Source organism: Phyllostomus discolor, chromosome 9 (genome assembly GCF_004126475.2).
Source record: "Phyllostomus discolor isolate MPI-MPIP mPhyDis1 chromosome 9, mPhyDis1.pri.v3, whole genome shotgun sequence".
Classification (NCBI taxonomy): Eukaryota; Metazoa; Chordata; class Mammalia; order Chiroptera; family Phyllostomidae; genus Phyllostomus; species Phyllostomus discolor.
Window position 1 is genome coordinate 97,708,905 of NC_040911.2, and position 22,925 is coordinate 97,731,829.

The window sequence follows — 22,925 nt, forward strand, 5'->3', positions numbered from 1 at the left end:
TTTGAAAAATAATTTTATTCTTAACATATAGGACATTCACATGCTTTGAAAATCAAAATTATATATATATTATTTCATATAATATAATGGGATCTTTACCTTTCGTCTGGCTCTGGTCTGGCTTCTTTTACGTTACGTGATGCCTTCAGGCTTCATCCGTGTTGCGGTGCTTCCTTCCTTTTCATGGTTGAATAATATCCCATCGTGTGGAGAGACCACGATTGGTGTGCACAGTCAGTTGATAGACACTTGAGTTGTTTCCACGTTTTGGCTGCTGTAAGTGCTGCTGCTATGGACATTCATGTGCAAATTCGTATACTCTTGGGTATATACCTGGGAGTGGAATTGCCGGACCACGCGGTGGCTGTGTTTAGTTTTTGGAGGAACCGCCGCGCTGTTCCCACGGCAGCCCCATGGTTCACATCCCCGCCAGCAGTTCATGAGGGATCCCGTTGCTCCATCCACATCCTCACCCACATTTGTCCGCTTCCGTGTTTTGGTTACACCACCCCAACCAATGGGAACTCACCGTGGTTTTTGGTTTACATTTTCCTAATGATTAACGAGGTCGAGCATGTTTTCATGTGCTGATTGGCCATGAATACATATTCTTGGAGTATCCTTCTGCCGTTTAAAAATTGAGTTGTTCGTATTTGTCTTTTGTTGTTGAATTGTAAGAGTTCTGTATATATTCTGGACACTAGGCCTTTATCAGTATATGAGCTGCAAGTATTTTCTCTCATTCTGTTGGCTGTCGCTTCACTTTCCTTTTCTTTTCACTTTCACTTTCTTGACCTTATCCTTCAATAACTCAAAAGTTTTACTTTTGTCGAAGTCCAATTTATTTCTATTTTTTTTCTTCCTGCTTTCGGTGTCAGGGTTCCTCATGCTTGTTTACAGCTCCTTCCGACGCCACTGTGTCCCTGGGCCATAACTGACTTACTGGCTGCTTATTGACAGACACGTGGGTTGCTCCCTGTCTTCGGGTGTTGCGACCTTCTGCATGATGTCATTTGACACGTGACGGTAGACCAGTGACTTGAAGTGGAATTGCTGTGACAAAGGTTAAATGCCTTTGTTATTTGGGTGGATATAGACACACCTGTCAGTAGGTAGGTGAGTAGATGTCGCTGTCGGAATCATAGGCTCATCTCTGCTCCCACCAGCTGCGTGGAAGAGGGGCCGTTTCCCACAGCCTTGCCCGCCCAGTGCAGCTACTGAAGTAGGATTAAAAATTCAGTCCTGCCCTGGCTGGCGTAGCTCAGTGGATTGAGCGCGGGCTGCGAACCAAAGCATCGCAGGTTTGATTCCCAGCCAGGGCACATGCCTGGGTTGCAGGCCATGGCCCCCAGCAACCACACATTGATGTTTCTCTCTATCTCTCTCTCTTTCTCCCTCCCTTCCCTCTCTAAAAATAAATAAATACAATCTTTAAAAAAAGAGAAAAAAATTCAGTCCTTCAGCTCTACTAAGCACAGTATTTCAAGTGCTCATTCACCACAGGTGTCTGGTGGATGGACGATGAGCTGGGCGATGCAGCTAGAGAACATTTTCACCACCGCAGACGGTCCTGGGGGGCACCTGTGGTGAAGAATTGGACCGTGACCCTGACTTCATATTTTAACAGGGCTCCTCTGGCCGTGAGTGCGGAGTGGACTCGGGGACGGCGCTGAGGCAGGAGGCCGGGGAGGAGACGACGGCGGTAGTCCAGGTAGGAGGGGTGGAGGGTCAGACCGGGAGAGTGTGGCAGTGGGAGGAGGGGTGGACTCTGGACGTGTTCTGAAGGTGGAGCAGCCAGGATTTGCTGGTCGATGAGATGTGGGTGTGGGGGGCAAGGGAAGAAAGAGGTGGGCCGTGGGAGGAGCCCAGCCTTGGAAGCGTGGGGGCTCCCTGCTGTGCTTCTGAGCCTGTGTGGGACCATCTTCCTTCTGCTTCATAGGTTTACTGTGAGGTTCCCAGAGAGTGTAGCGAGAGGTGGAGTCCCTGGCAGGCAGGAGACACTGTGGAGATGTTTGTGACCTGCCCCGCTGTTACGCTTGACTGGGACGGTGGTGGGAGGAGACCCGCTCCTTCACCTGACGGTCAAGGCCCTGCAGATCGGGCCCTGCTGACTCTCTCGTTTCCTCTCCCGGTGTCTCCTACTGTCCGGAGTGCAGGGCCTTTGCACGCGCTGTGCCTGCCTCCTGGTCCGTGCTCTCCCCGGAGAGCCATGCGGCTTGCCTCTTCTCCTCCTTCGGTGTTTGTTCTCCAGCTCCTCCAAGCTCTGAGACTCAGGCTGCAAAGCTGCTGGAGCTGGACACCCCTGGGGAGGGGGGGGGTCACAGTGCTGAGGGGCGGAGCCTTCCACGACTTGCAGTTACAGCAGATCACCCCATTCATTTCATTGCCAAGTCCTGACTGAGACCTGCGTGGGCCGGGAACCGTGCAAAATGCTGGCAGCACAGCAGCGAACCAGGCAGATGAGGCCCCTGCCCTTGCAGTTGCCACAGGGGCAGAGGATAAATGGGGAAAAGGGTAATCTAATGTCAGGTGACACGGACAAATGATGTGGGAATGAAGTGGGGTGCAGAGGTGGCTGGAGAACGATGGGGGGTACCTGGTTCATTGGGGGGAAACGGGGGAGCAATCGGCATGGGGGATGAGAGCGGAAGTGTGTGGTCAGCAGTAATGACTGTTTATCGAGCACTTTGCCGTGCCAGGCCACTCGGTGACCTCAACGGGTCTTCACGTCCCTCCCAAACACAGTTGCGCAAAACAGCGTTGGCTTACTGCTTCTCACAGCCCTGCGCATCGGCCGGTGGTTTCTCGTCTGGTTTCACCTGGGCTCATTCACGCAGCTTCATTCAGCGTCCAGCTAGAGGCTGGAAGGCCCCGGGTGGCCTTATTTGTACATGCAGCGGTGGGTGCTGGCTGTCGGCCGGGGTGTCTTGATTCTGTTCGCGGCCTCTCTCCTTCCAGAAGGACTGGCTTCCTCACATGGCGTTCTCAGGGCAGCACCCAGGAATCCTGGTCTCCGAGGCCTCACAAAAAGTCACTTCCTCACATGTTACTGATCAAAGCGAGCCAAAGACCAGCCTGGAGCCCTCTCGGTCCCTTGCATCCCATCCCCGTTCCTGGGCCAGTCGCTGGCATGGGGGTGGGAGTACCTTAGACCCATCAGGGCCTCGCTGGGGCCTGGGGGTGAGGTCACTGCCCTGTGGCGTGTGGGCCGGTGGTGGTGAGGGGCAGTGGACATGGGGCCAAAACTGGAGGCAGAGTCGGGGGCATTGCTAACCACTGTGAATATTGGGCGGAATTTCTTTCTAGGCGTTTCACAGCCCTAAGCAAATGCCAAAGGTCTTCCCGCCTGCCACGCTGACACTGAGCGCCCTTCCCTGGGAGACTCCTGGGCCCACGGCCTGAGTGGGGCCTGGCTCCTGGGCACAGTCACGAGTGGTTTTTCTCTTTAGTGGGAGCAACCCATTAAAACCACGTTTTAAAAACTAGAATAATAGTGTTGCAGGTTCGATTCCCAGTCAGGGCACATGCCTGGGTTGAAGGCCATGACCCCCAGCAACCGCACATTGATGTTTCTCTCTCTCTCTCTCTATCTCCCCCCCCTTCCCTCTCTAAAAATAAATAAATAAAATCTTTAAAAACAAATAAATAAAAACTAGAATAAAACATAGGCAATGTTTTTAAAAACCTTTAAAATAATCTCTATGGTAATTTCAAATTTACAGAAAAGTTGCAAGAATAGTACAGTGAACTTCCATTTCTCCTTCCCACAGCTTCCCTGATTGCTGGCATTTCGCTGCACTTGGTTGGTTATCCTTTCTCCGTGCAATTTTTCTGAACCATTTAAGAGTCCGTTGTAGATACAATGTCCTTTTACTTGGAAAATGTCAGTGTGCACCCCCTACGAAGGAGGACATTCTCTTACACAACCACGGGATAGCTTTCAAAATCAGAACATTCAATGTCGATACAATGTTATCCTATCATTTCTATTGTCCACATTCAAATCCCTCTAATTGTTTCGATAATGACATGAAGTCCTTATTCTTAACCTGGTGGCCATCAAGGGCATCGTACCTCTTCCAAGGAGATGAAACATGCTCCTGGCCAAGGAGGAGAGGATCTGTGACATTCACCAGTCTGCCGGGGAAGAATCTGTGCTTGGAAGTCGTCCCAGGCGGGGAATGACTTGGGTCCCCAGGGGACACTTGCCAGTGTCTGGAGACTTGTGGTTGTCACTCTCGGGGTGGAGACATGCTGCTGGCATCCTGTGGGTAGAGGCCAGGATGCTGCTGCTCACCCTACTGTGCGCCAGACAGCCCCCCCACACCCCACAGAATTCTCTGACCCAAAATTTCCATAGCGCTGAGGGTTCAGGAGCTCTGATCTGTAAGACATTTGGGGAGAGACCCCCTCCCCCTGCTGTGTTTTAGAGCGTCCCGTGGGTTTCTAATTCACGCCTGCAATTCCGCCTCTTCCCAGCTACCCTGGGAAGCCCCGTTCCTACAGGCCTGGGGAGGCCCAGCCAAGGCCGTTAATGATCGTTTTAAACTGGAACCAACCTACACGCCCCATTGGGAGGAGACTGATACAATAAAACAGTGTAGCCACGCTGTGTTCTCGTGGCTCCTGCCATGGCGCCGCTTGCTCTTCTGTAAAGTGGGGCTGGGGAGCTGGGATTCAAAGGGTGCCAGTTGTCTGGGGCCCCGCTGCCACTCCGTGACTTACGGTCATGAGTTATGGTCATGATGGCTCCTGACTCACACACGGCGGACACATCGAAGTTATGTGCTGACACATTTCCTGGCTTTTATTGGCAGGGGGCTGCCCCGGGATGTCTCCCCGTTGGAACACAGGGCAGGGCCTCTGCTGAGTCACCTGCAGCTCAGGGTCGGGCTCCTCTTAAAAGCAGCTGCCATTTCTTCAGTGCCAGCTGTACACGAGGCTCAACCCTGAGCCTACGGCGTAACTCTCACAGCTCCCGTGTGGGGTGAGCACCCCTGCTCCCCTGTCTCCATTCTGTGAATGGGGAGGACTGAGGCTCAGGGAAGGAGAGAGCCGGCTTCCAACCCTAAGATGGGTCACGTTCCAAAGTCCACACTATTTCTGGTGTGCTGTGCCTCCTCCCACATGTCAGAGAAGGTATGAGTAGCAGAGAAATGAATGGACAGCTTATTCACCAGTAATGGAACCCTGAGTTTTAGTGGAAAACAGGATAGCTATGTTAGAATGACTTGCTGTCGCAGCCTGCCTTGCAGTAGTACAGGGCATATGGCTAACTCCGGCCAATAGTGAATGAAAATGGAAATGGCAGGAAAGAGTCTGGTTTGTGCCCTTAAAGAGGCTAACTTCTACTTCCTTTTCTCAGCTTCCCACTGGCAGGATTGTAGATATGATGGCAGTGCTCCAGCAGCCACTTTGGACCACGAGCAGGAAACTGCTGGTTGGAGATGGAAGAGCTATAAGATAGAAAGAGTCCAGGTGCCTGACGCCATAAAGCCACCATCCAAACTCAGACAGCTTTTATTCAGATGTTGTGACACAGAAAAATGAACTGTTTTCTTGTCTAGGAGACCTTTGTTATTTGAGCCTTTCTTACAGCATTGAGCCTGCATTTCACCAATGCATTTATTAATTGATTGAATGGGTGATTAAATAACAGAGACAGCAGTCCGACCCAGGCCCCCACACACATAAAAGTGTACAAAGACCAAACTCACGCTGAGGCTGGAGGCACAGTCCAAGCACAGAAGAAACATTCATGGTCGGAGGTAGCCATTTCCAAACTGGGGCTTTCCGTGAGCTTGCTGTGTTTCCCTGGGTGACACGTGCTCTGTGTCTGGGCCCCACTCGCCCCGGTGGTAATCCGGGCTTAGCGAGTTCACAGGATCCGTGGAGTTTAAAGACGTGCAATGCCCTTTATAGTTCCACTTCCCGGACTCCATTCCCAGAGAAACTGCCACCTCGTCGTAGCCCATGAACACAGGTGCAGCGATGTAGCTTGTGGAGCAAACACTCGGAAATATCCTTGGAGGTGATTTACATAAGCGACGGCACATTTGTGGTTTGGAGCATAAAGTGCTGACGGTGGCGGCCACGAGGGATTCTCTGCTGACGCTCGTGGCACAAAGGGACGCTGTAGCCCAGCAGCCAGGAGCGGGGACTTCCAGAACAAGGGAGGCCCTGGGGAGCTGTGAGGACAGTCTGGGAAGCCACAGAAGAGGGAGGGGCGTGGAGGGCAGGCCCAGGCCAGGGGGTCGGCCTGGGTCTGCGTTCCAGCCTCGCCACTTCCTGGCCGGGTGACCGCACACAGAGTGTGGACCTGCCCTGAGCCTCAGGGTCCTGTTCTATAGAACAAGGGCCCTGGGGCCCATCTCGTAGATGTCTGGTGAGGACTCCGTGAGTGATGAGTTATGGGATCATTTATTGAACCAACACTGGGTACCAGTGATGTCGGTGATGGATTGGGAATTTCGTCTCGGTACGAAGGGCACCTGGGACCTGGGTCCTGCCTTCCTGCAGCCTGCAGTCTGGTGGGGGGATGACAATAAAGAAGCAAACATGCATATAAGGAAAGTTCAGCCCTGGCCGGTGTGGGTCAGTTGGTTGGAGCATTATCCCATAGACTGAAAAGGTTGCAGGTTCGATTCCTGGTCAGGGCACATGCCCGGGTTGTGGGTTCAAACCCCAGTAGGGAGCGTGTATGGGAAAGCCATAACGTGTGTTTCTTTCTCTCTCTGCCCCCTTCCTCTCTTTCTAAAAGCAGTGAACATTTGTCCTTGGGTGAGGATTTAAAAAAAAAAAGACACTTCAGGTAGTGTTGACACTGGGAAGGAAAGTACAGCAGGAGAGGGACCTGTGTGGGTGGAGGCACCGTGTCTTGGGGAGGGCATCTCCGAGGAGACCTGGGTAGGGGCCCGGCAGTGCCGCATCTCGTGTGTGCAGAGCGCATGTGCAATGCCAGCGGGAGAATCTGGCTCCCCCCTCCCCAACCCCAAGTGTGCAGTAAGTGGCGGATCACAGTCTCAGCCGGCAAAGGAATTCAAGGGCCGATTGGAGTCGATTTCCCAGGCTCCCATGCAGTCGTGGAGAGTAAGAGGAGATTCCTGGGGCCCGGTGGGTGGAGAAGCAGCTGCTCCCTGAACAGACCCCGCTCCGGGAGGTCTCGAGCCTGGGCCTTCGTTCCCTCCTTGGGAAAACAGGGTGACGATGCCAGCCCTGTGAGTATGGGGCGTGTCCTGGGCTGGCTGTGCCCCCCCCACGACTCATGTGTTGAAGCCCCGGCTCCCAGCACCTCAGAACGCGGCTGTATTTGGATACAGGGTCTTTATCGTGACCGTCTAAGAGGCGGGGATTTGGACACAGACGTGCCCAGAGGAAGACCGTGTGAACAGGGCGAGAGGGCAGCCACCTGCCAGCCCAGGACAGAGGCCTCAGAAGGAAGCCCCGTGGACACGCCGCTCTCTGACTTCCAGCCTCCAGAACCGAGAAAACGCGGTGCGTTTCTGTGGTGTAAGCCACACAGCCCGTGCACGTGCTTTGTTCTGGCCGCCCGAGCAGCCAGTGCAGGGCGATGGGCGCAGGGCGATGGGCGCAGCAGGCGCACAAGAGGCCCCTGGTGGAGGCTGGAGTCCGTGGCCCGGCCCCGTGCTGCTTCTTAGCTGAGCCTGGGCCTGGCTCATCTGTCCTCCGCGAGACTCCGAGTCGGTCAGTAGTCTCGCGATGACGGAGGTGACTGCCGCGGGGCCCACGCTGTGCCCCGGGATTGGCCCAGACTTGGGGTCCGGCTCATTTGATTTCTGCCCTCCCCGCTGGTCCATAGCTCAGTCGACCCGCAGACTTCACAGGGTGCCGCTGTGGCTCTCCTGCAAGCGGTGGCGTGGCTGGTGCAGCAGCTGGGGTCCAGCCTGGGGGGTGGAGGCCGCTCTTGGAGTTTCCAGCAGAAGGAACGGCTGCAGGGGAGTGTGTGGGCAGGTGCTGGGACAGCTAGAACCCTAGTGGGGGCTTCCTGGTGGGAGCCGGGACCAGGAAGCGGGGGCCTTGTTGGGCAGGGACTGGTCCTCTTTGCTCCCAGACCCATTTCCTGCCCCTTCCCTGATCTGCTCTGAATTACACGGGAGCTGACCCCTGCAGGCTGCTTTTCCCAGGCTCCAGGTCAGCTGACTTCCCAGCGGCCAATGGGAGGCCAGAAGCGGGGGAGGGGGGAGACCAGAGTCGTTCTCCCTTTCGGCTTGCGTTTTGGACCGCACCCCCGGCAGGGACCGGGTCTCCTCCACGGCTCCAGCTCCCGCGGGACAGTCCACTGTGCTTCTCGCTTGGCTGGGTGACCCCGGCTACGGTGACACGACCTCTGCTCCCAGTCCCCCCAGCTTAGTTAGAGGTGGCACTGGATTTCTGTCGCTGCCCCGCCCCTGAGCTTCTTTGCAGTCTCTTGCTTGGCTTCTGGGTGCCTCCATCATCCCCGTAACCACGTCCCTGTTGGGCAGTCTCCCTGTTTAAGTGCCCAGTGGTTTCCAGGGTAAGCAGTGATTGACAGGAGGAAAGACGGTGGGGGAGACCCGGCAAGTGCCCCTGCGCGGCAGGCCTCTCCTGCCCCGCCTCTTTCCCACAGACAAGACCCCAGCAACCCGCAGACACGTGGAGAGGCAGCCGGGGGGAGGGGGGGCCGGGGGACCAGGAGGCGGCCCTGGAGTCGGACAGGCCGCGTTTCCTTCTCTCTCCGCCGCTGGTCAGCTCCATAAATGCCCCGTTTGGGTCACTCCCCCTGCTCGGCCTCAATTTCCTTCCCTGTGGGGGCGGGGCATAAGGGTCATACCCCTCAATTCAGTGCTGTTCCGAGGATTTTATGAGCGGTGGCAGGGAAGCAGCTTAGCCACAGCCTTAAAAAAGAACAGGGGAAAGGAGACCCCCCCCATCAGCAGCTAAAAGGTAGACACCGCTACAGTACGTGGGGTGCTGGTGTGGTGAGGCAGAGTGGGGGCGCCAGGGCAGCCCGTGGGCCCATGAGGAGAGAAGACGTGATGAAGGCCGCCCGGCAGCCCACCCCGGGGAGGAGGAATTGTTCAGGAGATGCTGCCGGGAAACCGGCCCCAAATAAACTGGATCCTCAGCTCACACCGCGAACAGAGGGACTCTGGGCAGAGTTAAGACTTAAAGTGCAAGCCTGTGACGTTAGTCGGAGTTGTGCACACACGATGGAATACTACTCAGCCCCGAAAAGGAGAACTGCCGACACGTGCCACAACGTGGATGGGCCTTGAGAACACTGTGGTGAATGAAATAAGCCCGCCATGGAAGGACACGTGAGGTGTGATTGACTTCCATGAGGTGTGGCGCGAGGAGTCGGATGCAGAGAGACGGAAGGTAGAGTGAGGGTTTCCAGGGCCTGGGTGGGGGGGCGTGGCAGGAGGCAGATATGGGGGTCAGTGTTTCAGGGGCACAGAGTTTTTTCTTGGGGCGCTGGAAAGTTCTGGAGGTGGCCGGTGACGATGGCCGCACAGCACTGTGAGTGTGTTTAATGCCACCACACCGTACCTTAAAAAATGGTGAAAGTGGTACATTTGATGTGACCCACATTTTACCATAATAAAAAAAGAGCACTGATATAGAAAAGGTATGTAAACCATTAAAAAAAGTTTATTTTGATGACACCCCAGTGAAGGGATTCCAGCCAAGGAACACCAGGGCCAAAACAAGCAGACAGATGTCAGTGTGGGCAGGCCCCACGGGGTCTGAAGCAGCGGTACCGAGACTGCGCGGGGACTCTAAAGATGAACCCCAGAGAGACCACAGCCCCCATGGGGTGGGGTCGGCAGGGGCGAGAGAACAGCGTGCAGCAGCGGAAATCCACGGGCCCGGGAAGGAGGCTCGGAAACATTAGCAGTGGGACATGCACACGGAAAAAGGCAGCAGAGAGAAAGCCTCACACCCAGGAGACTCGTTGGTAAAAATTAAAAAGTTGGACAGCACCCAGATGCAGGTTTCAAAATCCCCGTTCTCCAGTAAAAGCAATCTGGGCAGAGCTAAGAGAAGGGAAAAATTGAGCCTGGGAACAGCTTGTCCCCGAAAATAAGGAAATGCTCAACGGATAGTGGAGCTGTGGTCACATGAAATGATGGACACAGGGGTCAGCAGGAAGGGGGCTCATGCTGGCCAAGGCCGGGTCAGTCTGAGCACCACAGTCAATGATGGTGGCGATGGGCTTAGAGCCTGTGGAGTAAAAGGAAGCCGAGAGTCCACACTGGTGTAGACAGACCAGCACACAGCAGCACGGGTTTAAGGTGTGTCCACAGACACTTTGACACTTTTCTTCAGAGGTGGAATCTAATTCACTCCCTCTTGACTGGGGCCAGACTCGGAGATTCGGTTCTGATGGATGGACTGCGGCAGACTGGATGCGGTGGCCAGGAAAGGAGGTCCTCAAAGGCCTGTTCTTTCTCACCCTCTCCGGTCCCCCACTCTGGGGGAAGACGTGTCACGGGGACACGCAAGCAGCCCTCAGAAGGGGCCCACGTGCCGGGCCCCGAGAGGTCCAGTACAGCAGCCACTAGCCACCTGTGGCTGCCGGGCACGTGCCATGCACCTGGTCCAGATTGGAACGTGTCGTGTTATGTAGACACTGAGAGGTCAACGCTCATTTCTCTGTCCATAAACCTCACGTTCAGCGAAATGCACTAACCTCAGGTGTCCTTTACATTATTTTCGACAAATGCACCTACCCGTGTTATACAAACCCTTTCCAAGACACTGACCACAAAGTGGGTTGAACTGTGTCCCTCAGAAAGATGCATTCCAGTCCTAACCCTGGGCACTTGTGCACGCAGCCTCACTTGGAAATAGGGCCTCGTGGATGTAACCAAGCGAAGGTGAGGTCAGACTGGATTAGGGTGGGCCCTAGCTCCAGTGACTGGCGCCTTGACCAGAGAGAGGGAAGGAGACCTGAACACAGACCCGCGGGTGGGGAGAAGGGCCGTGCGGAGGTAGAGGCAGAGGCTGCCATGGCGTATCTACAAGCCAGGGAGACGCCAGGGGCTGCCAGAAGCCACCAGTGATCCGCAAGAGGGAAGGAAGAATCTTCCCGAGAGACTCCAGAGGGGACGTGGCCCTGGTTCCGGACTCCTGGCCTCCAGAACTGCGAGAGCGTAGATATGTGTTGTTTGAGCCACCCGGCTTGCGGTACTGTTACGGAAGCCCGAGGAAAGTGACACAGGATGTTAGCCACAATCCCCCAATGCACCTCGGGCCCCCGCCCAGTCCGTCCCACCCCCAGCCCAGCTGTTTTCCGACACAGAGTAATTCTGCTCGTCCCACCGCTTCCTGTAGGTGGACTCATGCAGCACGAACCCTTTCGTGGCTGGTACCTTTCACCTGGTACGAGGTTGTGGCGTCATCCAGGCTGCTTCTTGCCTTTATCAGTGGTCGGCATGCCTGTAACGGAAGTCAGTTTGCTGGGTTTGAAGTTAAGGAGAGGAATGAACAAGGAGGATGGGAAATTTCTCTTCAAAGCTGGGCCTGGAGTCCCCTGCCCTGGGGTCTCTGACCTCTCAGGCCCATCACCTACCTACCTGTGCTTTCTCAGTTCAGGTAGCAAGCTGGGGAGGCTGGAAGCTGGGCTCCACCGCCACCTGGTGGCCATTCTAGGCAATGCAACCACACGTGCCCGCACTGGGCCCAGCTGGGCGGGGTCAGGCAAGAGCTTATTTTCCTGGGTTGCATCCTCAAATCACTGACCACCTGCTCAGCACCTGCCTAAGTCCATTGTGTGTGCGCGTACAGAGGTGATCCAGGTTGGGCTGACCTCCAGGGGCTCCAAGGAGAGGGAGGTTACACAAAGCCGGCTCTAGTAGGGGTGGAATAAGGGCCCCGAGGGACCTAGTGTAGCGGGCAGAGGAAGCAGGGAGTAACTTGACTTAGACATTCAGGGAAAGCTTTTCTGGGTGTTTCTCAGCTGGAGTGACAGGGAAGGGTGTTAGAGGCAGAGGGAACAGCATGAACGAAGGTGTGGAGGCAGGACCATGCAAGGCCTGGTTTTCTAAACTCCACCGGATAGAGTCCTACGAATCTGCGGCGAACATTTTCAGGGGAGAAGAAGATGTGGGTCTTCCTCCTGCCTCGGGCCCCCAGCCCTTCTCCTGCAGCAGACTCACCGCAGGGGCTCCTGGTGAACCGGCTGCCTGGTGGGTGTCCCTGGCCAGTCCCCTGCCCTTGCTTCTGAGCCAACTGATGGATGGATGTGACGGAGGCGGTGGTGTGCTGCCAGGTCAGGGCCGAAGCTTAAAGAAGGCCTAGCACAGGGGTGTCTGACCTTTGGGCGTTTCTGGGCCACACCGGAAGAAGAAGAGGTGTCTTGGGCCACACATTAAATACACAAACACGAACAAAAACTGATGAGCAAAAAAAAATTTTTTTTAAGTAAATTTACACGTTTGTGTCGGGCCCCATTCACAGCCATCCTGGGCTGCATGCAGCCCATGGGCCACAGGTCGGACGCCCCTGGCCTAGCAGCTGTCACTTCTGTGCTCTGGGCACGCTGGCCGCCATGTGAGAAGCATGGCGACCATGCTGGGGAGACCACGTGGAAAGGCCATGTGGAGTGACAACTTGGACCACGTGCCGGGGCCACGTAGAAAGCCCTGTGCGGATGCCACACGAAGTGGCGACCTGTGGAGAGGTCCCTTGGACGAAGCTGGGCCCCCCTGGCTGAGACGCCACACTTGGGGATGCAGTAACTTTGGGGGTTCCAGCCAGCAGCCAGCGGAGACAGACTCCGCTGTTCTTCTGTGCCTTGTGCAAATTCCCAACCCACAGGATGGTGGCTGTTTTCAGCCGTTAAGTTCTGGGGCGCATTATCACACAATATTCCGAGCATCCTGGGCCCTGTCCTGCCACTGCTGTCTATTTCTCTGGCCCTCCCAGCGGGAGACGAGATCCTCAAACGGTCCCATGAGTACCTTGCCGAACCTCCCTTCACTTATATGGGGGTTTGCACACCACGCATCTTGTCCAGCACTTTTAAAAAAAAACACTTAACAATAGATCTGCCCCGGCTGGTGTAGCTCAGTGGACTGAGTGCGGGTCTGTGAACCAAAGGGTCGCCAGTTCCACAATTCCCAGTCAGGGCGCATGCCTGGGTTGCGGGCCAGGTCCCCAGTGAGGGGCATTGGAGAGGCAACCACACATGGATGTTTCTCTTCCTCTCTCTCTCCCGCCTTTCCCCTCTCTCTAAAAATAAATAAATAAAACCTTTAAAAAAATAGATCTTGGAGGCGAGTCTGGATGTGTGCTGTTCAGTACCATAGTCATTGCCCACAGGCTACTTAAAGGTAATCAAAATCAAACAAGATGAAAAACCACGCTCCTCCTTCCCACGAGGCACCGTGGCCCAGGACTGCCCTGATGTAGTTCCGTGCCCCCAGGAAGTTCCGTGGGACAGCGCTGCTCTGGACCCTCTCCCGCAGCGCTGTCTCGGTCATTTTAGCAGCTGCACAGTGTTCTGTGGCAGCAGCAGCTTCCGCTGTCACCTGTGTCTCGGGGCGGGTGGGAGTGTGTCTGCAGCAGGAGCGCCTGGCGACTCTGGGTCCGACAGTGGTTCCCGTGTCGACGGCTCCGGCCCGGCTCCTTGAGACCGGAGGCTCGTACCCCTCCGCACCACCGCTCCCAGCGTGCGTGCAAGGGTGCCCGCTGCTTCCCCACGCCTTCACCACCACCGTGTGTGGCTCGCATTTAAAAACGTTCAGCGGATGGTGACGGTTTTCGAGACGAAAGCGGCCATCGGGACATTGCGCTGCCACGGCCTCTGTCGTGTCGCAACGCCACAGGCGTCTGGCCGTGTCGACACGGGAAGACCTCCCTTGTCTTTTTGGACATTTGTGGTGAAACTCGCGTAACATGAATTTTATTATCTGAACTATTTTTAAGTGGACGGTTCAGTGGCCTTAGGTACATCCACCTTGCTGGGCAGCCACCACCACCGTCCCGCCTCTAAGACGTGGTCACCTCCCCAAGCCGACCCTCTGTGCCCATTGAGCACTGATCTCCCCCCGCCCCCGCACATCCCTCCCAGACCCTGGTGACTGCCCTCCTACTTCCTGTCTCTGTGAGTGGGGCTCCTCCTGGCACCTCATGTGAGTGGGCCCCTGCAGTTTGGTTCTTTTTTTTTTTTTAAGTTTTTATTTATTTATTTTTAGAGAGAGAGGGGAGGGAGATAGAGAGAGAGAGAGAGAAACATCAATGTGCGGTTGTTGGGGGCCATGGCCTGCAACCCAGGCATGTACCCTGGCTGGGAATTGAACCTGTGACACTTCGGTTTGCAGCCTGTGCTCAATCCACTGAGCTATACCAGCCAGGGCCCAGCTTGGTTCTTTTGTGGCTGACTGACTCCATGACTTCAAGGCTCATCCATGCTGCAGCATGTATCGTTTTTAAAAACAAAACAAACACTGAATAATAGCCCTGACCTGTGTGGCTCAGCCCGCAAAGGAAAGGCCGTTGGTTTGATTCCCGGTTAGGGCACACACCTGGTTTGCAGGTTCAGTCCCCAGGAGGTGACCAACTGATATTTCTCTCTCTCGTAGGTGTTTCTCTCTCCTCTCTTTCTCCCTCCCTTCTTCCCTCCCTTCCCCATCTTTAAAAAAAAAACCAGACTGAATGATACTTTACGGTAGGCGTGGTCCACATCTTGTTTATCTTTCATACATCAGTGGACACTCGGGTCGCTCTCACCTTCTGGCCGTTGTGAGTAATGCTGCTGTGAACACAGGTGTGCAAATATCTGTTCGAGGTCCTGCTTTCGCTTCTTTTGTGTGGGTGTCTAGAAGTGGAGCTGCTGGCTCACAGGGCAGCTCTGTCTGTAATGTTTCAATATTTTGAAACGCGGACAGCCGTCGTGTCTCCCGCAGTGGCTGCACCGAGTCACATTCCCACCCACAGTGCGCAGCGGCCCAACTTCTCCGTGGGCCACCGGTCCTCAGCGTCTACTTTGCCCGATGACAGCCACCCTGGAGGCTGAGAGGTGGTCTCTCATGGCGGCTTTGATCTGCATTTCCTAGTGATTAGTGATGTTGAGCATCTTTTCGGTTTTTTTTTTTTTCCATTCATATATCTTCTTTGGAGAAATGTCTGTCCTAAGTCCTTTGCCCATTTTAAGTTGGATTTTCTGTTGCCCAGTTGTAGGAGTTTTTTTTAAATACAATTTGGGTATTAACTTCTCATCAGATACGTGATCACAAATACTTTCTCCCATTCTGCAGGCTGCCTTCCTTTCCACGCTGCTGATCTGGTGCTATGCTGCACAGCGGTTTTTAATTCTGATGTAGTCCAATTCATCTACTTTTTTTTCTTCTGGTTGCCAGTGATTTTGGTGTCACATACTTTGTCCCTTTCAATGGCTCTGGCGTGGCCCATTGTGTGGCTGCTTTATATGGGACCTATCAGCAAATCCTGAATGCCCTGCTTTCAGAATAGATTCAGGATTTGGCCACTTCTCCCCGCCTCCGTGGCTGCCACCCTGGTGGAGCCCACCATCCCGTCACCTGCCTCCACAATGGCAGTCACCTCCCCTTGGGGCTCCCCGACTCTGCCCTTGCCTCCAGTACAATCCACCTGCCACGTGCAGCCGGAGGGATTCTGTGCCAACCCAAGGCAGAGCCCGTCCGCCCTCTGCTCAGAGCTCCTCGTGGCTCCCGCTCACCCGGAGCGAGAGCCCACGTCTTTACAAAGGCCCACAAAGCCCTGTGTGATGCGCCCCCTGCTGTCTCTATGCGATCATTTCCTGCTTCTCTTCCTGGACTCCACCCACAGCAACTACCTGGGCCAGGCATGTCCCTGCCCCAGGGCCTTTGCACTGGCTGTTCCGGCTGCCTGGCACACTCTCCCCACAGCCACCTGCACAGCTCACGCCCTCCCCACATTCGTTTGCTCAAACGTCACCCCCACTGAACTAGAGTTAAAATCAAATCCCCCTGCACCCTCATACCCCCCTTTGCTGTGTTTTCCCTCCATGCTTCCCAGAATTCCACACCATGTGTGCTTTCCCCATTTACCGTATTTACTGTTTGCCTTCCCCAAGGAGGTTGTCAGCTTCACGGGAACAGGAGTCGCTTCTGTCAACAAGGTGGCAAAAAGTACTTGCTGCATGACTAAGTGGAAGTAAGCACCTTTCGGCCGCCTGTTGGACATTTTTATGTCTCCTAGTGGCCTGCTCATGTCCTGTGAGCATCTGTCATGTCCACAGCGCTGACCTCTGGATCCCAAAGCAGAGCACCCAAAAGGACTGGGATTAGCTCCTCCTTCAAAAGGATTCCTTTAAATCGCTCCTGCATTCCCGGAACTAGCCACACGGTGGCAGCATATGCTCAGGCAAGTTTTGCTAGCCAGCCCTGAGGGTTTCCCAGGACCTGCGAATTCTAAACGCCAGGATGTTGGGCCTGGCAGTCCCCCGGGGTTTCATCTTAGTCCCATTGGGCGGGGGGGGGGGGGGGGGGGGGGGGGGGGGGGGGGGGGGGGGGAGTGAGGCCTCAAAGAGGAGGCATGGTGTGGGAAATCTCAGACACTGGAATCGGGGTTCTGGCTTTTAAGACCAGCACTCCTACCAGTTCACTGCGATCTTGGGGGAGACCTTACTTCACCCTCCGTGGGCTTGTTTCCCATCTGCCCGTTGTGTGAGGTCTTCGTGACTTGCCTTTTGTGGGGCTGGGGGGCGGTCTGATGCACCCCCACGTGCCAGCTGGGGGAACATGCCCCAGAACTCCCGAGAGAGAGGGGGGGATACTGTTACTTTACAGATCGTGGGCTGAGGTCTGGGGGGGACACCAGGGCACCCCAGCCAGGGGGCTACAGATGCAGAACACAGGTCCGACCCCTGTCGACCCCCCACGCCAAGTCCACCAGAGACCATCTCCACGGGCCGTCTCTGATTGGTCCCCTTTCTGCCTTATTTTTCGACCCGCCGGCTGGTTTCTAGGCCCCTCTGCAAACTCCTCCGTCCCTGTCTGTCAGAGCCGCAGCAGTGGGATTTTCTCTGGGCAAGTCACCGCGGTCTTCTCCTCCCGGGACAGAGCGCAGGACAGGAGCCAGCCGCTGCACAGCCTGGGAGGAGGAGCTCTGAGAGCAGTTTCTGGGCGGAGGAGGGTGTGCGCCCGGGGCCCAAAGGGCCTGCTCCCTCCACAGCCCCTGCCTGTCTCCTGCCCGCCTGCTGCTGCAGCCACGTGGGCCCAGCTCACGGCCGTCGGTTTTCAAAGGAGAAGCTGAACATTTGAATTTTGACGTGAAGTCTCCTGACTTTTCAATGTTGGCAACACCTGCGTTGAAAAACACAAAACCAGGTGAAGGGGAACACCGTGGGGCCGAACTGAATGTGTCTGCAGGGCAGGTGTGGCTGCGGGCTGCCAGTGCGAGCCCCTTTCCCGTCCCGGTCTCTGCAGACGCCCGTGCAGGACGCAACTGGGAGAGGGTGCTGTGGGTGCTGCCCCGTGGACCCCAGGTCCTCGCTGCCTCCAAGGCCACCGGGGTGTGCTCCGGGCCTCTGGGTCACAGGGGTCTGGCTCCCACTGGCCCCCTCCCCTGGAAAGGCTGGGCGCTAATGGCGAGGCAGCAGGCAGGGCCTGTTGAGCAATGAGCCTTGTACAAACAAGGGCTGACGTCACCTGGGCGGCATGCAGCCTCCCTGCAGGACACCTGGGACGGCACTGAGGTGGCAACTGCACTGGTTTCCCTTTCAGGCCAGAATGGGGAGTCCCGGGCAGGAGAGGGGGTAAAGCAAAAAGCTCAGTGTTTGGGGGGTGCAGTTCCATCCCAGAGGCCAGGAGGGCAAGACCTGGTGGGGGCCCGTCTCCAGGGTCTGGGGTGCCTCTGGATGAATGGTTTCGACCCTACTCAACCTTCTCTGGGCCTCAGCTTTTCCACCCAGAAAATGGGGTTCACATTGCCAGGCCTGTTGTGATTTGCTACAGACCCGAAGGGGAAGGTGAGGCTGCAAAGACTTTGGCCCTTCCCACTCCCTCGGTGTGACCTTGAGCAGCCACACGCTCAGCTCTGCCAGGCCTCGTTTTCTTCATTTTAAAGTGGAGATAAGAATCAGACCTGATTCCTGTGAGTGGTCAGGAGGGTTAAATGGATGAACACATGCAGAGCTTAAAACGGGGCTCAGAGAGGGTGGAAGATTGGCCTGAGGGTGCGAAGAAAACCCTCCAATCAGCTTTAGATGCCCCCCCCCCCCAGGTACTGCTGCACCTCCCCAGAACCCTGAGGAGTTGGGGAGAGCCACCCAGCCCAGCTAAGGAGGGGCCTCACCGCCCTCATCCACTGGACCCCCCTCTGTGTGTCGGTCACCGCTGTAGGCACTGAGGGGACGGCAGTGAACGACACAGCCCCGGAGGGCTGACCTGGGGAGGGGACAGCAGGGACAGAGAGCCAGAGGAGTAGCTGTGCAGTGATGTTGACAGTACTGAGCAAGGGGAGGGAAACAGAGCAGGGGGACTTTGGATGGGGAGGTCCAGGAGGGCTTCTCTGAGGAGGCGGCCTTTGAACTGAGCCTGGGGCAGAGCTGGGGAAACAGTGCTCTTGGTCCAGAGGGTGACAGCAAATGCATTTGCTCACTGGTCAATCTCGGGCTTGTCTGGTCCAGGCGTTCTGTATTTGGGGGACAGCCCTCGTGCAGTGGGCAGCCTGGGGAGAGACCGAGGTCGACGAGACAGCAAGGCAACCAGGATGCTGGTAGCTGGAGATAAGGGCTGGGGGTGGGGCGGGGAGGGGGGCGTTCACCCGCAGGTGGAGCAGGGAGGGCCTCCTGGGTGGGCCTCAAGCTCAGCCCTGAGTGTCCCACGTGCACCTGGAAGGCCCGGCTGGGTGGCCCTGGGGCTCTGGATCCCTCCCTGGCACTGGGCAGGCCCGGAAAGCCAGCAGGCCCGGCCAGTGTTTCAACCCGTCCCTCCCTGCGCTCCACCCCCCCAAAGGGTGCTTGGAGATGTCATTTCTCCCGCTCTCCGGGGCAGAGGTCACCCCAGCTCAGCAGATAATGCTAGAGGTTGAGCAATGCCTGCTCGGCCGCCAGGGCTGGGGTCAGTGGGCCGGGGGTCAGCTCCAGGCAGGCCGGGAGCTCTTGCCTGGGCCTGAGTGACGGAGGGGTGGGCCCGAGGCGCTGCCCAGATGGCCTAGGAACGGGACTGGAGGGGGCAAGGGGCTGCTTGAGCGCACTCAGCAGGGAGGGCCTCAGGCACCCTTCCGAGTCCAGGACGGCCGAGCGTTTTGCCAACTGTGAACCAGGGGCAGGGAAGGCCTCCCGCGGGCTGGGTGAAGACGGGGGCCCTGGGCCCAGGCCCACCGCAGGGCATGCTGCAGGCTTGCTAGACAGGAGGAAGTTCCTCCTCTCTCTGCATGGCCGCCACGGGGCCTGGCCTGACCCCCTCCCCACCAGCCTCAGAAACAGGTTTTGTGACCTCGGGTTGGCAAGATATTAGGGTGCCCAGGTAAGGGCTCTTCTTTCCAGACTAAGGGGGGGCATGCAGCCACGTGACTTTGGGGTGTGGTAGGTCCCCTCCAGACCTCTTTGCACCCACTGGGATGGGCTCTTCTTTCCGAAGTGCTTCCCAGAGTGGACTGAAAAGTAAGCCTTGGGCGTCTGTGGGGGAGACGGTAACACAACTCGTAACAGTGAGGACACCTTCATGGAAACGCAGAGAAGTGGAGTGACCTCCCCAGGGTCACACAGTGTAGCAGAACCAAGCACCCTGCCCCCTTTCCGGAGGCCCAGGGCAGGGTCGGGTGGGGCTGGAGAAGACCCAGCTGTGGTCTCAGGGGGGGCAGGCAGGTGTGGTGGATAGGGCTAGGGAAGGGGCGGGGCCGACCCCCACAGAGCCCAGGGGAGCGCGCCCCTGATCTGCCCCCTCCTACCCCCGGGCGTCCGTATTGGAGGTGGGTTTAAGAGGGGAGTCGCCACAGAGGTGGAATTCCCTCCTTCCAAGAGCTGGGGACTGGGGCACATTTAGAGGCGCGGGCGCGTCCGGGGAAGGGCAGTGGAGACAGTCACTTCTGCCGCAGACGGAGCTCGACTCGGGGTTGCTCGTCTCCAGGATGCCGCCTGGGGAGCATCCTCTCTGCGGGGCGTCGGGTCTGGGCGCCGCGGAGCCTGAAGCCACAGCCTCCTCCAGCAGGGGGCGGGCCGTCGCCGTCTCGGGGAAGGCGACCGCATTGCCCGCTCCAGGGATTCGCCTCCTCGTTTCAGTACATCCTCCTAGCCCAGAGGGGCGGTTCGGGGGCGGGGTCGCACCTCCCCTTCTCGCTCCCAATCCCGGGGCAGCTGGGTGGGAGTCTACAGGGGGCGTCAGGCCGCCCCCCGGGGCCAGGCCCCCGGGGGCCAGGGGACCCCCGAGGATGCGCTCCTGGCTTTCCGTCAGGCAGCTTACCTCTCGGGGGTCTCCGGCAGCCACGGTGTGGCCACGTCCCGGAGGCAGCGGGAGGGGCCCAGGCGTGACGCACCGTTGCCATGCGCCGCCTTATAAATAACCGGGCTCAGGAGAAACTTCAGCGAGTCAGAGCCGCGCACGGGACCGGGAAGGGGACCTACCCGAGGGTCCAGCCGCCAGCCCACGTACTAGTAGCGGCCACCTCGGCGGCAGCAGCGGCAGCAGCGGCAGCAGAAGAAGCGACACAGCGCAACTGTTTGCAGCGAGGAGGCCGCGCCACCTGCGGGCCGGCCGGAGCGGGCAGCCCCAAGCCCTCTCCCCGGGCACCCGCGTTCATGCAACGCCTGGTGGCCTGGGACCCAGCATGTCTCCCCCTGCCACCGCCACCTGCCTTTAAATCCATGGAAGTGGCCAACTTCTACTACGAGGCGGACTGCTTGGCTGCTCCGTACGGTGGCAAGGCGCCCCCCGCGGCCAGATCCCTGCCGCGCCCCTCCGCCGGCGAACTGGGTAGCATCGGCGACCACGAGCGCGCCATCGACTTCAGTCCGTACCTGGAGCCGCTGGGCGCGCCGCAGGCCCCGGCGCCTGCTACGGCCACCGCCACGGACACCTTCGACGCGGCTCCGCCCGCGCCCGCCCCCGCGCCCGCCTCCTCCGGGCAGCACCACGACTTCCTCTCCGACCTCTTCTCCGACGACTACGCGGGCAAGAACTGCAAGAAGGCAGCCGAGTACGGCTACGTGAACCTGGGGCGCCTGGGGCCTGCCAAGGGCGCTTTGCATCCCAGCTGCTTTGCGCCCCTGCACCCGCCGCCCCCGCCGCCGCCGCAGCCCGCCGAGCTCAAGGCGGAGCCGGGCTTCGAGCCCGCGGACTGCAAGCGGAAGGAGGAGGCCGGGGCTCCGGGCGGCGGCGGCGCAGGCATGGCGGCTGGCTTCCCGTACGCGCTGCGAGCGTACCTCGGCTACCAGGCGGTGCCGAGCGGCAGCAGCGGGAGCCTGTCCACCTCCTCGTCTTCCAGCCCGCCCGGCACGCCGAGCCCGGCCGACGCCAAGGCCCCCCCAACTGCCTGCTACCCGGGGACGGCGCCGACGCCTTCGCAGGTCAAGAGCAAGGCCAAGAAGACCGTGGACAAGCACAGCGACGAGTACAAGATTCGGCGCGAGCGCAACAACATCGCGGTGCGCAAGAGCCGTGACAAAGCCAAGATGCGCAACCTGGAGACGCAGCACAAGGTCCTGGAGCTCACGGCGGAGAACGAGCGGCTTCAGAAGAAGGTGGAGCAGCTGTCTCGCGAGCTCAGCACCCTGCGGAACTTGTTCAAGCAGCTGCCCGAGCCCTTGCTCGCTCCCTCCGGCCACTGCTAGCGCGGCCCCCGCGCGCGCCCCCCTGTCGGTCGGCCTCCGCGCTGCCGGGCGCGGGGTGGCCGCGAGACTCCGGGAAGCGCCCGCGCTCCCGCTCCCGCCCCCGCCCGTGGTGGCGCCGGCAAAACTTTGGCACTGGGGCACTTGGCAGCGCGGGGAGCTCGTTGGTAATTTTAATATTTTATTATATATATATATATATATATCTATATTTTTGTCTACACCAACCGCACATGCAGATGGGGCGCCCGCCCGTGGTATTTAAAGAAGAAATGTCTATGTGTACAGATGAATGATAAACTCTCTGGCTCCCCCTCTGCCCCATCTGCAGGCGCCGGCGGGCGGGCCGGTTTCGAAGTTGATGCAATCGGCTCAAACATGGCTGAACGCGCGTGTACACGGGACTGACGCAACCCACGTGTAACTGTCAGCCGGGCCCTGAGTAATCGCTTCAAGATGTTCCACCAGGGTGTTGCTGATGCTGTTTTTGTTGTTGTTGTTGTGTGTGTGTTTTTTGTCTTTTTTTTGTATCATAAAAAATAATCTATTTCTATGAGAAAAGAGACGTCTGTATATTTGGGAATCTTTTCCGTTTCAAGCATTAAGAACACTTTTAATAAACTTTTTTTTTTTGAGAATGGTTAAAAAGCCTTTTGGGGGCAGTAGTTGACTTTTGATTTTTTTTTTCCTTTATTTTGGGTTTCCATGATTTTATTTGGCTTTCTGGTGTGCGTGTGTGTGTGGGGGGGGTTGTTGTGCGTGGGGGCTGCTATTTTTTTTTTTTTTTGGCTGTTGGGTGGGGGTGTTGCAGCTACTCTTCCTCCTCTGCTACTCCCCGCTGGGGACTCGGCCTCGAGGTGGGGGGACCAGGGCTGGGTGGGGGGAGGAGCAGAGGTGTGCTGGGTCACCCTTTCGAGATGACTCAGGGCCCCGGGGTGCCGGGAGGAGTGACTGGGGACCCGGCCTGGGGATGGGGTCCAGGGTGTCTAGCAGGTCCTGAGCGCCAGGCCTGGAGGGGTTTAGGGCCTGCGGTTGCTGGAGGAGGGGGTGCAGGTCTGGGTGCTGCTGAGCCCAAGTTGGGGCAGGTTCCTTTGGTAAGTGTGGTGGGCTGGGCTGTTTAGAAAACCCTTTGTGTTTATATAGATCCGGAGAGAGGAGCCTGGGT

At 57.4% G+C, this 22,925-nt stretch overlaps 1 protein-coding gene across 1 annotated transcript; it reads left to right on the forward strand.

Moving 5' to 3' along the window:
• Window positions 1–20,288: 20,288 nt before the first annotated feature.
• On the forward strand, window positions 20,289–22,408 carry CEBPB (CCAAT enhancer binding protein beta). Its single transcript, XM_028524743.2, has one exon. The coding sequence runs from the start codon at window positions 20,477–20,479 to the stop codon at window positions 21,761–21,763; it is 1,287 nt and encodes a 428-aa protein (XP_028380544.1). The 5' UTR covers window positions 20,289–20,476; the 3' UTR covers window positions 21,764–22,408.
• The last annotated feature ends 517 nt before the right edge of the window (window positions 22,409–22,925 follow it).

Coding starts and splice junctions, on each gene's coding strand:
- CEBPB (XM_028524743.2), top strand. CDS start 20,477: ATGCGCCGCCTTATAAATAACCGGGCTCAGGAGAAACTTCAGCGAGTC.